Below are 14,511 nucleotides of genomic sequence, written 5' to 3'. Positions count from 1 at the left end.
TATCTTTAACGGTGATTTCTTTTGAATGAACAATTGCTTGTTTGGAAAGTAGCCAGACCTGAAATACTCTTGTGGTTTTGTTTTGAAAAGGGAGAGATGCAAAGAGGTGAGGAGAGGGCCTTAGGCAAATGACAGTGAGTGCCAACACGCTTCAAAACCACAATCAAGCTCTTGATTTTCAAGCGCAATATTTTTGCTCCCTGTTCAATGAACGTTGTTGATATCACTCAAAAACAGCCAGCACACAGAACACAAGGGCATTTCAGCCTGTCAGTGGGAATGGCTGAAAGTCTGCTGAATCAGAAAGAAGCTGATCCTTGCATGGTAACCTCCAAGTAAGGTCTGCAATTGAGTAATTAAAGCCAAAAGCAATCAAAACCTGTCAGATACTGGCACCTCCCATCTTCTGGGTGAATTTTGGCATTCAATAAACTTTGTTGTACTGATTACATACAGTAATCATATATTTTTAAAACCTATATTTGGAAAACATATCTATTTTCTTTAACAGTAAGTCAAAGGAAGTGACAAAATAATTTAAGGATGACTAAAAACTGTATTTCTCCTCACCACATTATTTTCAGTAAGAAGCAGTATCACAAAAGACTCTTGCATTCAGACGTCTAGTTTGTAGTTTTTATACTTCTCCTTTGTCTGTGCTCAGCTCATTAATCTATTTGTCTGAATTACCTCCAGTTGACACTGGTAATTTCTGGTACGAATTGTAGAACAGGTTATGTCATTAAGGGTTATTATTATTTTTAGACCTCACTGCAGCAAAGCAGATGGTAGTGCCATAAGTAGTGTTGAATTTTTATGTCCGGTGTAAATTCATCTGTAGAGGTGATTGAAGCACAGTTTCTCATAGATACTTTAAGCTATTAACACGTTCAATAAGTTGCAGCATTCCTTCACTGTTCAAAACATAATTGGTTCTGTACAGTATCAGTCAAGGTATTTTTGCCTCCAGTTTTATCTGAACTATAAAAAAAATAAAAAGCAAATGACATGTTCTCTTGTTTTGTTCCTTGGAGTTTTATTTTCCTGCTACACAGACTGAAGGAGAATTACTCCCCATCCGGGAGTGTAATGGCAGTAATTAAAACTACATTCACTCAGAAGTGACAGGGAATCAGTATGGAACACGGAACAGATTAAAGATTTGGAGGAGTGAATTTCTCTCTCATTTAACACTATCATACTCACTCAATATGAGTTTTTCTAGATTTACAGTCAGTGTACCTCAAGATTTCCAAATTCATTGATAGCAACTGAAATTTCAGATAGGGTATGCATGAGTAACAGACCTGAGTGGCCAGGTTTGCACACTGGGTATTTCAAAGTCTAAGCCATATTTTTTGTAGTTGCCTGGCCTAAGGTCTCTTGGAAATGGTTTACTGTCTTTGAACAGATGCTGTGCTATATTTCTGCTCCTGATTCTGCAGGCAGCCTGAAGTGCTGCCATGTTGAAACCCCACACTTCCCTAATAATAAATAAACATGCATATATATATATATATGTATATGTAAGACATAGATGAATACAGAAACCAAAAAAACAACTGGTATAATCTAATTCTACTACTTCCAATGAATTCCTTAGTCAGTGAGGAATTGCAAACCAATAGCTCTGTAGGTAATATGTTTTGAAAGAGTGATGTGCTCTGAAAGCATAACCTTTTCTCCACTCTGCATGGTACATAGTTGGAAGTTCTATGTCACTGCATGCCTTCCTGCGTTCCCTGAATGCTCAGAGGACAAGCCTGGCTTTAGTGACAATGGCCAGCAAAAGCAAAAGTCCTTTAAGAGTCTTATATGACCAATAGGAATCAGAACTGAAGAAAGGAGCCAAGTGATTTCTACTCTCACCAATACTGATGCTGCCCAAATCTCTCCAGCTCTGCACATGCTGTAGAAAGTCTGAGACAAAGTGTGCTTTATGGAACAAGAGACCAGATACTTTATGTTGAAGGGAGTTGGCTTCTGGTGCTATAAACTAAATCTCTGTATGCGAGATAATGGTAGGAGTTACAGGGACAACACTTAATTTTATCCTCTTAAAACTTTCCATAATGTTGGGAACTTCCAGTAGGAAACAAATCGCATATTTTGAGAAGGAATAAAGGATAAAACAGCTATTAATTGACCTGCTGGATTGGTTGCTTTTGAAATTACAAGACTGATACAAAGTTACAAGATGATGAACTTGTAGACTGATAAAAGTAGAAAATATTTGAGAGAAGTTACATAAAGGAGATCACCTTAGACATATTTTTCAGCTATAATGTTGAAGAAATGGGAAAGAACTTGAAAAGCAGAAGCAATTCAATGTAAAATTGTCATTAACGTCTCAAAATAGCTGTATTCTAATAAACTATTGTTTCCTTTCTCCATTTTCTGGTAGGCAATGGACTTGGAAATTCCAGTGCTTGCAAGGAACATTCCTGGAAATGCGGCAATAATAAAACATAAAGATACAGGACTGCTATTTTCAGATCCCCAGGTAACAAAACAATAAGAAAACTAGTTTTCTTTCCCTTTCAAAAGTTAGGTTCACTTTCTGTTACATGCTAATGTCTCTCTGGGAACTCAACTTTTTCAATGAACAGTTTTCCTCAGATCCCTAGAAAACTCTAGGCGTTAAATCGCCTTCCTAGAAGCTCTGCTGTTGTCTCACATTCACTTTGCAATTCACTGAACTTTTACTAGGTGTCAGCCTTGCTGAATGTTTGTCTAGCCTGTGCTGCTTTAGAGCCTGCCAAATGAATGGGGCTCAGTTCTCATCAACTTACAGCACTTCAGTTTTGAAGGTTCTATAAGAAAGCCTTGGAATAAATGTTATGCATCTGTCGTCTTTTCTTTTGAGCACTAACTGAAATATGAACTTGTATCACGTAACCCAAAGCTAACTGAAAGATGTATGAGCCTGAAGTTTTAGATAATACATCATCTATAATGTCCAGCAATAAGTGTTAATATAAAGCATTATTAAGTCAAAGATATTGCTTAGTCAGAAAATAATTATGACTAAAATCTAGCAAAGTTTCAGAGTAGAGTTTCTATGAAGAAAAGTACCAGAGGGGAGAGAGAATATATTTTTTTGCATTGTGGCTTTGCTGTTATTTTTTTTTTCTATACATCTATATAAATACATGTGTTTCAGACACAGATTCCTGTATTTAGTTGATTCATTTTTCTTATAGAGTTCCTCTAAAGAAGAAACACCAGAGAGTTTCTGATAGCTACTTTTAAAGTCTCCATTCATAAATATTACACAGAGAATTTTTTTTTTTCCCCCTTTTCTAGGGACTAACTTTAACATTTGGTTAAAGGAATATTTCTGCTTAGTTTAGTATACTTTCTTAAATCATTTCATGCTCCCATCATATGTAAACCATCATACAAAGAAATCTCATATTTAGTTTCCAGATTAGTTATGAACCTATTTTGCAAGAACTCACTCATTTTAGAATTTGAGACCAAAACCAATAATATAAACGTAGTAGCAGTTAGGGAAGAAAGCATTAAAAAAAAAAAAAAAAAAAAAGCTTATTATTCCATAAAACAGAATGTCCTAGATACTAACTACTGGCTAAATTTTTATCCAACTCAAGATTAAATACAGTTTACTGGAAAAGTGTATTTGATAATTTTGTGAAGTACAAAATGTATGATATTAACCACTTTGTGGAGTGTGTGATTAATGTATCCTATTAAGTGGTGTTTCAGATAGGTGAGTTCTGTTAGTTCCATTATTTTTAAAGATCTGGAAACATTCCTGCAGGTCACGTTATTTTTTCTGGAATATTCAATGTTTCCAGTGGTTTCTACAGCAAAGTTTCTGGAATGTTTTTTGCTGGGGAAGCAGGCTCTCTTCTTGAAAGGGTCTTCTTTTGAAAGGGTCTTTCAAAATGAGATGCTTTCAGGATAATGGAGGCTGAGATGTTAAGGTACTTGTAAAATTATTTATACATTTATTCCCTGCAAACAGCTCTTTGCCTTCCATATGCTTCTAAAAAACTTCAAGGATATATCATCGTGTTGAACATGCATAGTGATGGCTGATATTAATTCTGATACATTCTGGTGTTTCCCTCTACATTCTGCTTGTATCTGGCATAGAATTCAGATACATTATTCATACCAGACCCAATTAGCTTCATCATACATTCTTGTATGAAGCTTCTTCTGTGATCTCAAAGCATCTTTCGTTCCAAGTTTTATTTGGAATTCAAGATCAATTAAAGTAAGCTATATATTTCCTTAGTTAGAGAAAAGCATAGTTTTAAGCATGGTAGTTCCAATGATATCTATGACTGGTTTCATTTCATTTAATAAAAGCCTTTTTCTAATGTTATTGATGTCAAATAACGTGGAACATTTGCTGATGGGTCAGAAGACTTTTTGCTTGCAGGATAACATTCTAATCCCACTGCGAAGTTGAAGAACTTTCTCCTTGCACAGACATGGACAAAATGCCAATCATTTTCACTCATGGTTCTAAAGATAAAGTAACCATTTCATTTTGTTGCTTCTTATCTCTCCACACCACAACAAATACAGTTTTAAAATCACTATTTACTATATCAGAAGTCAAGAGCTACATTAGATGAAAACATGTGATTAAGTTAGAACACTTTCAGTTTCAAGATGTTTCTCATTGTTTTAATCTTGGAAATAAAAACCAATGTCCATAGTACTTTGAATATTGCCTTTAAAGATTCAGCGTGACTATAATAGAGATGGAAAAACTCTCTTTTTTGTTATTCTGACTACTTTGACACCTTCAGTATCTGATAGAATATTTCCTTCTACAACTTCAGTGACATTCGTCTTCCTTGTTCTTACATTAGATCTATCAGAAACAAATCAACCAACCAAAATTGTTTGGAAACATAGTTTTCCAAAGTATTTGCCATGTTCTTCCTGGTAATTATCTCTCACAGACAGCAGTTAAAGAAACTTCCACAAGAAATTCCTTTCATACTTTCATTTCCTTTTCAATACATTCATTTGTTTTCAAGAAATGAAGGACAATGAGGGAAGAAAAAAAAAAAAAAAAAACCAACAAAGAACACAGAAGACAACTCAGTTTGCTCCCCCTTTTCCCTATCCTGATGCCCATGTGTCCTCTGATCTCCACCTCTGCGGCAATTCGTTAAACTGCACTGTTCTCCCTTATCCTTTCAGACTGCACTGGAAAAAAAACAGGTTTTATTCACGTACACAAGAACTATCTCTCTTCAGCTGCTCAACTCTCCCCATTCCTCCATGAGGAGGAAAAAAAAAAAAAAAAAAGTTCTTGAAGTAGAGCTTTTGTCATCTCAGGAGGGTGCCAAATCTCAACTTCGTAATACTCAAATTCCTAGACTATTTCATTCTTCTGTCCTTCTGTCTCTGTCCACTATTTCCTGCAAATTAAAGTGTGTATTTCATCTCGCACAGAGACAGGCCTTTACAGAGACTGCCATGTCTGTTTTGTCACACAGCCTTGTCCTTTAGTCACTGGATGAAAGGTTGATCTAAAGGAACACACTACTAACTGTCCAAATCTATGCTCAGCAAAGTCAAACAAAAGAAGGTAAAATGCTGCTCTGCACACAAAACCCACTCGTCTGTTTTAGCCCAAAGCTAAAACAGACCTCAATCCAGAAACAAACAAACAAAAAACACAATTATCTACTCCAAGTGGTTAGTAGGTGTGAATGGCTGCAGTCCTTCACACCGTGATTGAATTGCAGTGTGTTACACTTCAAAGACAGTGGTTTAAATGGATTGGGGGGAGATTAGCATGGTGTCCAGGTGGCTGGGAAAGTCTGTCCCTGTCTTGAAGAACCTGGGCCACCAGTGATTTAAGAAAAAGGTTCTTCAGTGCTTAAGTTCAGCAGGTTCTATTTTGTTGTGATGTATGTATAGGTCAGGAGTATAAAACATTGTTTAATTTCAAGTTGTTACTGATCTGGGTAGGAGAGGCTTCACAATGTGGTTAGTTTAAAAGTCACTGTCTCTGGTCTATGGACTGCTCTATCCACTGAAAGCTAAATTAGAGGGATAGAAACTGACCCTTATATAGTGGACATCATTTTAAGTTGTGATCGCTGTTGGTATTCTTCATTTATTCTTGAAAGAAGTGAACTTTTATGGCTTATAGGCAAGTAAAATTTTGGGCTGAATTGTAGTCACCATTAACTATTTGCATATATGATGAGGCTTCACATCTGAAAATAAAGCCTTGCCAATCACTGAAGATAATATGGAGATGGAAATAGCAGTTAAACTAAAGGTGAAAGCTATGAAACATTTTGTCCTTGATACTACATCATCTGCACACCTTACTTTTAAATCATGGCTTGATCCAGCCATTATTTGAATTTGCAAGTTTATGGAATATTTGACACTGAGTTAATGGGATCTGAAAGAAAAAATGATAAGGAAGAGAGAATAGCCAGCTACTTTGGGGCAATAAATAATGCAAAACCACATTAAATGGGAAGACACGAAGAATTATTCTGCATCCTAAGGTTCAAAATTATACGTCCAGCATCTGTGAAAGCTTACCAAAGGAGCCAAATAAACAGAAGTAGGTAAACAAACTTCAAAGCCAGAAAGAGAAGAGCCAAGCACTAACTGAGTTTGAATGCATGCAGGACCTGGAAGGATTACTGTTAGCAGAGAAAACTTTTGAAGTTGTGAGAGGGAAATACAGCTCAGCTGGCTACTGGCAGCAACACACTGAGTGCACATGGCTTTCCTCTGCCAAACGTGGGTCAGTGCCATTCCTACCAGGACATCGAGCCAGAACACAGCTGAAGTTTTTAAGCCCTTTGAACCTTGGTACTGAATAGTTTAATTTGTGATTGCGTGCAGTGCCAGCAATTACTGCTTATGCTCCCCCAGCAATACTGACCTGTTGCTCTATGAAGTACACAGACATGCCAGGTAACTTCTCAGCTTTGCCTGCCATAAGGTAAAGCTGTCACTATTCTGAGTTTACATACAGCTGGCATTTGCCTTCCCTGGGGTGATTCTCTGATGTTTAAGAATCATGTTCTTTTATCTGCTGAAGCTGATACGAAATGGTTTAATTGCAGACTTACTTTCATTCTATAAATAATAAATAAACCATGCATTTTACTTTCATCACTGTAGCATCAATATGATTCCTGGGGTAATTGAAAGAATATTCATTCTCTTTTCTCAGTTTATTTTCTAGCTTTGTTTTCTAGATAGATACTGGTATTTCTGGGCTTCTACAAAAAAAAAAAAAAAAAAAATATCTCACACAGAACTTTGTTTAGGTAATGCATAAGTCGGTATTGTCTTTAAAAATGATTGGTCAGTTTACCAGAAGAAAAACATAACATGAATATTACTGTTGAAAAATGCCTGTGAAGCATTACTCATAAAAACTGTAGCACAGTGAAAAGCAGAGCAGCAAGGTCACAGGCTGCAGCAACTGAGGATCTGCTCAGATGCAACAGCTAAATGCACAGAAATAAAATTAAACAAACAAACAAATCTGCTTACCTTCAGAAGGCCTTAGGAATGCAAGGATCTCCACTGAGATACCCATACCTGCACTGCCAACCCTTAAATGAGGTCTGGGAAGGGGTGGATCCTGGCTCTACTCCTTCCAATCACACAGGTGCATTGCATTGCATACACCTGAGCTCCCTTGGGTTGGCCCTGCCTTCCCACCAGCTGCTCCATCGCTGCTTCAGGTCGTGACAGCATTTCCATAACACAGCACATGTAATATTACTTCTGGATATACATAAGACGATCTTCCCCCTGTTTTGTTTAGGGCTAACTGCTGAGGTTCAAATTTACACTGTGTTCTCCTGTGACGTCTACAGTAATTTTACTCCTATATGCAAACAAAACGCTTACTAGATATCTTGTTATCCCTCAAGCATTAAGTTAGCATGTGTATCACCTCTCATGGTGGATTTAGAAGTGCGTATCATTACGTTTGATGATGGAAAAGTAACGTGAATTTTGCTCCTCCTTCACCAAATGTGAAACGTAATCCACATCTACAATAAAATAATAGTGCACAAATATTCATGTGAATATCAATTGCACAAATACAGCATAACTGCTGATTAAGGCATGGTACCATGCCTTAAATAGTTCACACATCATAGGCTTCGATTTTCCAGTTAAGGAAAGCATGACACCTGAAAAATGAAGTTAATGCTGACCAGAGCTCAGTAGCCAAAACTGAAAACAAGCTAAGCCAGATGCTTCAGGAATATGAGGCAAAACCTAGATAAGTCATAGCAAATCTTCCCATTGGCTCTCAGTCAGAGAGTGCCTAGATGATGGTCGCATTTGATTAGCAGAAGTAGGGATAAAGCTGAGAAATCCTCGTTCCCAGCCTCCCAGTATTTTTCCATTTGTGGTTATCTCTATTGCAGCTCCTCAGTTTTCATGCTTTGGAGTCAGTTTGTCATTTTTCTTGAAATTATCACCAGCACTTAGTATTGTAACTGTGAATAAGGATCTCATTTCTTCTATCATTTACATGTTTCCAAGTTTTTGTCCTCTATAGCCACATTTTAAAAGAATGCTAATAGGACTACCTGTCAAGAAATATTACATTACTGCTTCTGTTCTTAGGTAATTTACATAAATTATTTTTAAACATTACTTTAAATAAAATCCTCCACAGGAGCATAAAATTAAAGTTGGAATGTAGTTCAGTGTGAAGAGTATTTATTACCATGATTATACAGGCAATTGGATGAAACCAGCATAAGTCACGTAAGACTTTCCCACCTTCCCTGTTCTGTATTCTTGGCAGATATGGAGGAAGGAAAAGTACAAATCTCCAGAGTCTTGAGTCCTTGGCTGTATCTGCAGTGTCAGATAGACGTGGCCTCAGGTTACTCACTAGACCAGACCTACTTATCAGAAAACAGCTGAGTGCATGGTAGTTGTGGATGGAAAGCAGGCTGGATGCAGTATGCGTGTGGCCCTCAGGGCTATTCTAGAGGCAATGGTTGGGAAGGCAGCAGAGAGAGCCTGAAGTTTGGCTGGAGTCCTGCAAATGCAGAGAGGAGAGCATGTGCTGTGCTGGGCACAGGTGAAGTGTGTGTGGGGAGAAATGTGCTGAGAGCTCTGGGCAGGGAGAGTGGGTTTTCCATTAGCCATGCAAGCTGAAAAGCATCTGTGCAAAGATTACAGCCTGATTTTTTTCTGTTAAATTTGAGGTTATTGTTAAAATTCATATGTGAAAGTAATCTGTCTAGTATCTACAGTTAGTTACACATCTTTCCAACAGAACTGACCTGTGCACCTCTTGTTTACATTTCATGTCAGAGTTGCATATATTGATAGTTTGTCTTGTCAGTGAGAATCAGGGCAGTGATTATAACACGTTTGATGTGATTTCATGTACCACTGTCTCCCATGGGTCCCACTATAGTTATGTATTATGCATAGCCATAACTTGCATTACAACAGCAGCATCGATTCTGTGGTAGCCAAATATTTTATATCTAGATATTTGCTTATATGCATTGGGCACCTAGGTTTTCAAGTACAGTTTACTAGTTCACCTAGTGTAGATATAAATGCTGTCTTATTTGTGATATTTCCTTTCACTGCTAACAGTTAGTATGAACAATGTATCTCCTTCTCCCATCCCTTCTTGTTCCCCTTGTCCTTATACACTTGTCTGCACTACCAATTATGTACCAATGTAGGATCTTAATTTTCCATTGGCACAATAGCTATCTTCATTTCTGAGCTGAACCAAGACAATATTCTGCAAAGATCAGAGCCCATTTGTAATCAAGCTGAAGTATCAGAAGTTGTCTCTCGATAGAATATTAGAGCAGCTGCTCAGGATAGATTCGTTCAGACCTCAAATCTTTCACACACCTGAAGCTCACAAATTCTCTTCCCTAGAAGTAAATTAGAGTGGCAGATGAGCAGAAAAAGGAATTGTTATAATCTGCCAGTTCTAGTATTTTGCCAAATGTAGGAAATTTGTATATAGCTTTTTTTGTAGAGCATGTTGAGCTTACACTGGATTTACAACTGTCCATCTGCAACAGCTCGGTAAGAGCTTGTTGCCACATGCCTGCTCTTATCTTAATACTGTGACAGTCTTTATGTAGTGAGTTTTCCAATCTCACTACAAAATTAACTAATGATGTTACAATAGCAATGAAGTTTAAGTATAGCTGGGCCAAAATCGAATACACTGATGCCAGCTGTGCTCCAGGTAAGGGAGCAGGTGAATTTTTAATTAATTTATAGCTGGCCTGGCTTCATAACACTTGCGTAGGCAAATGCTTTTTGTGGCATTAAATTTTGCTGTATGTGTATTTGTCTTAACACTCCTGGGACTTGTCTTTGATTTTAAACGACTTGGTGGGCTGAATAAAAGATAGTTTATTTATAAACAATGATTAATAAATAATTATATGATATTTCACCTTGAAAAAAAATGACTTTAAACAGCTTCCAATATTGGCACACAGATGAAGAGTTTTAGTAGTCAAGATACAGGCACAAGTTATTTCAGTATCGTAAGAACTTCAAGGAACTTTTAATTTATTATTTTCTTTATCTTTTTTAGGAGTTTGTTGAGCTGTCCAAGAGTTTGATGAATGACCCCATTATGGAAAGAGAAATTGTAACAAGGGCCAAAGACTACGTGAAGAAATATCACTCATGGGAATGTGAGAGAAAAGCCTATCAGAATCTTGTCCTGAGACTCCAATGAACTGCCAGACCCGGCAGTCTGTGTAGAGCACTTTAATGATGGAAATGTACTTAGATTTGGGTTTCTCTGGGTTTCTTTTTGGAAGAAATAGTAAGACATGCATTATTATTCTATTCAAATGCAGCAACATCACAGGAGTTGCCTGCTACTTCAAACTATCAAATTTATCTAATTCAGCACACTGTCTCTAGTGTACCAATTCATCACAGACCAGTATCAGTTTGTAAGATCACATAGGAGAAATATATTCCTTGAACAGACACATATTTTTTGTGTAAAGTCCTCAGAAGAAGATGATTTCTTGTATACAGTGCAGCACTTCACCACCAAGAGCTTATGTCAAATGTTGTGATCATGTTGCATCCTAACAAAATGAAGTATAGAATCATAGAAGCATAGAACAGCTTGAGTTGGAAGGGAACATAAAGACCATCGAGTTCCAACCCCCTGCTGTGGGTAAGATTGCCAACGACCAGATGAGGCTTTCAGGTCCCCATCCAACCTGGTCCTGGACACAACCAGGGATGGGACATCCCCAGCTTCTCTGGTCAGCCTGCACCAGTTCACCGATCTCCTCATAAGAAATCTCCACCTAATATCTAATCTAAATCTGTCTTTTAGTTTAAAGTCATTCCTCCAGAAGCAGTTTTTCTTTCCACTTATACCAATCTGAATATGTTTGGGTACGTGTGACGTGCACATTCAAGTACATAAAGCCATGATTAAATATACAGAGTACAAAATTATTAAGATGAAAGCTTTCTTCAGACTAAAAGACAGATGTATCTATTGATATATACATCGATAAACAAAGTGTTGATGCTTAGGGAAAACAAAAAAATATAGGAAATACTTTTTACTGCCCTAAAGGTACCTGGATTCCTTTCAGTTAAGCTGGTACGGCTGAACAGTCACATGCTTGCATTTTCTCTTGAGTCCTGATTGTAATCATGGAGGTTGGCACAGCATCCAATGGCCATACATGGTTTCTCATTGCAGAATTGCATGGTACTGCCCTTGGCAGCAAGATGTGCTTGCAGGCAGAGATGCTTTATTACATAAACTACCTCTTAATTTGCCAGTTACTTTGGTACCTTGGTTATTTACCTATTTGCTAAAAGATTTACGAGAGCTATAAAAAGGATTGAAGGGGGAAAAAAAGTATTTTTCAATTTACTATGTATTTTGGAACTGTTCATTCTCATTTGTGGTTCTCAGGATATATTTTAACGTACTGCAGTAGGCTATTTTAAAAGGAGACTTATCTGTACTTGAAGTCCATGCTAATCATTTTTGCTAGCACAGTGATTATGGACATATCTTTGATTCCATAACTTGTCATCAAAGAACTTGTATTTATAGAAGAAAGAGTGTCATACTTTCAGTTCTTACTGAAAAACTGTATGCTTTGTATAGATGTGATCCCGTCCCCATGACTATGAGTTTTCTACTGATTTGAATGGCTATTCTGTCTGACTTTTCTTTGTAATAATGGAGTTCTGTCTTTTAAGCTTTCCTCTGTATTTTGGATGTTTTGCAACCACTGGGAGAGTAAACAAAAAAGGAATTTGAATGCTGTGTGTTGACTTCTCTAAAACATATCCCCCTTTCGCTTGTAATGCACTCAGCATTGCCTTTGATAACGTGGGACATCACAATCCCCAAGGGCAAAAGCAGCCTAATCTCAAATCAGAGAATAGCTACACACCCTTTTAAGCACATTTCTCTGAAATCTTTATTGTGCCCTTTGACATACTGGGATGTGAGCGCGCCTGCACTAATTCTCAGCTTAGAATGCATCTACCACTGAACAGCTTCTCATTCTGCCTCTGCATCTTTCTTTGGACATCTCTGTTAGCAGGATTAGCAGGGCCTCTTGTAGTATTGCAGTCTGTCTTTTAGGCACAGCAAGCTCTGTGTTAAGGGAGGAACCCCTCTGCCACTGATTTCAGCATGATGAATGTGGTAGGGGATGCTGATAGACAATAGCAATAAATGGCCTTTTTTTTATCTAACTGAGCATACTGCAGGCTGTGCTGGTCCTCTTAAGACACCTCATGTCTCTTCTGCCCATATGTCTCTGATACTCCACTTATTTGGCATTAATCCATTGGCCTGCCCCACTCCTGTGGCATCTATCATCTCCTGAGAAATACAAATTATTAACAAATAAACAAATACGTAATGTGCGATAGAAATTAGCTATACTTCAAAGCATTGAGCTAATGGTAATAAATGATTGGAAACAGTCACAATTAGAAAGCTTTTCCCAAAGTGTAGAATGTTTATCAGCAAGCTTCAAGGAACTAAATAGATTGAACTGGAATTTGTGTTATTTCCAGCAAAACAAAACATGTGCAAGTGAGAAATTCTGCTATACCCTCAGAATGTAATTAACATATGATTTTTCAGGCTGTATTTAATCTATAAATATGAAAAGTGCATCTGGGAAACAGCGTGCTCATTTGCATGTGATAACCATACCAGAAGCACAAACAAACCCTCTGCAATATATGCATTTAAAAAAAAAAAAAAAGGAAGAAAACCAAAATAGTGGTGAGCTCAGCCCTCAGGACTGCTTTACAGCCATCAGACAAAGCAGCGCTCATCAATCAAGGGCACTCAGCTTTGATATCATTTATCACATGGGCTTGTGTTCTGCAACATGAAGCCTGTCTAGTGAGGCTAAAAGGTTGGGGCAACAACTGCTAGGGAATTTCATCACAATAAATTATCGTTGAATTTATGTTTTAAATTTCATCCAGTCTTATATTCCAGGCCCATAAATATTCAGCGAATCTTGTAAGTCCTTGTAAAGAAAATATTAGACCCTGTGCAGGCAATTTTAGGTATAATTATCTTCCATATGACTTCACTCAAGCGATTTTACATTTCTGAATAATCCTTTTGTTGTCCTGCAGCCCTAATTGCAGTATTTATCTTCCCCTTTTGAAGCCCCATTTCTTATCCATACAGCTTTTCAAGCAAGGCACACCTCGCTGGGGTACAGACAGAGAGCCAAAATAGCACAGGTCCTGTTTACAGGGAAAACCTGCATTGTGCATTTAGCCCTATGGCTAATTCTGCGTTTCAGGACCTTGAAATGTACTGTTAATTAATCCAATTACATGCGTTTTATTTTGCAATTCATTTTGTCATTGAGTCCCCAGGAACGGGATGAAAGCTGTGGACCTGTACAATGGGTACTACTGTGCCATTTCTTGGCAAGATTACTCCAGGAGTGGAGACAATTTGGTACTGTGTGGCAAAGCCCAGTTAGAGCCTGCATTTTGTGAAATGAGAGCTTCCCAAATTAACATTTCATTGTAATGAGTCCTAGAGCACACCGGTTTGAGCTTTTAAACTTCATTGCTGCATTCTATTTTATCCTCAGCCAGGATAGGCCCAAAGAGTGATGTTTGATGTTTCCAAGTTGACTTTTTTCTGCTTTCAAGCAGAAAGTTGCCATTGGATTAACCCAGCCAGGATAATGCAGTTCCCAGCTCTGCTGTGGTGGCTCTGCTGTTCCCCCTCCTGCCCCGCTCTGACTCTCACTGAAGCAAATGAAGCAAAGGGAACTTTCTCTTTCTTCCCACAGCAAACAGAATTTGTCAGCTCTTATCCTTTGCCAACGTTGCAATCAACAGCTGGCTCTGAGCGCCGGCCTCTGGAAAACAGATCGTACTGATCTGAACTCTTACCTTAGCGGTTAGCAGAGCGCTGTGGAGGTGGGCTGTACCACCTGGCTGGGGGGAAGTGGGGAAAGGCTTGTG

General features: G+C 37.9%; 1 protein-coding gene across 3 annotated transcripts in view; it reads left to right on the top strand.

Annotated features, from left to right (window-relative positions):
* The window catches only part of GLT1D1 (glycosyltransferase 1 domain containing 1), a 43,339-nt gene extending 31,028 nt beyond the window's left edge, over window positions 1–12,311 (top strand). For 2 of the 3 annotated variants that reach the window (XM_085238847.1, XM_010720049.4), the window contains exons 11-12: window positions 2,405–2,503; window positions 10,592–12,311. In XM_085238847.1, the coding sequence (XP_085094973.1) occupies window positions 2,405–2,503; window positions 10,592–10,738 (246 nt within the window). In that variant the 3' untranslated portion in view covers window positions 10,739–12,311. The other variant, XM_085238848.1, reaches the window with a different exon arrangement.
* The last annotated feature ends 2,200 nt before the right edge of the window (window positions 12,312–14,511 follow it).

The sequence above is a fragment of the Meleagris gallopavo genome, chromosome 17 (genome assembly GCF_905368555.1).
Source record: "Meleagris gallopavo chromosome 17, MGAL_WU_HG_1.1, whole genome shotgun sequence".
NCBI lineage: Eukaryota > Metazoa > Chordata > Aves > Galliformes > Phasianidae > Meleagris > Meleagris gallopavo.
Note: the sequence above shows the minus strand (reverse complement) of the source record. Positions and strands in the feature narration are given on the sequence as shown.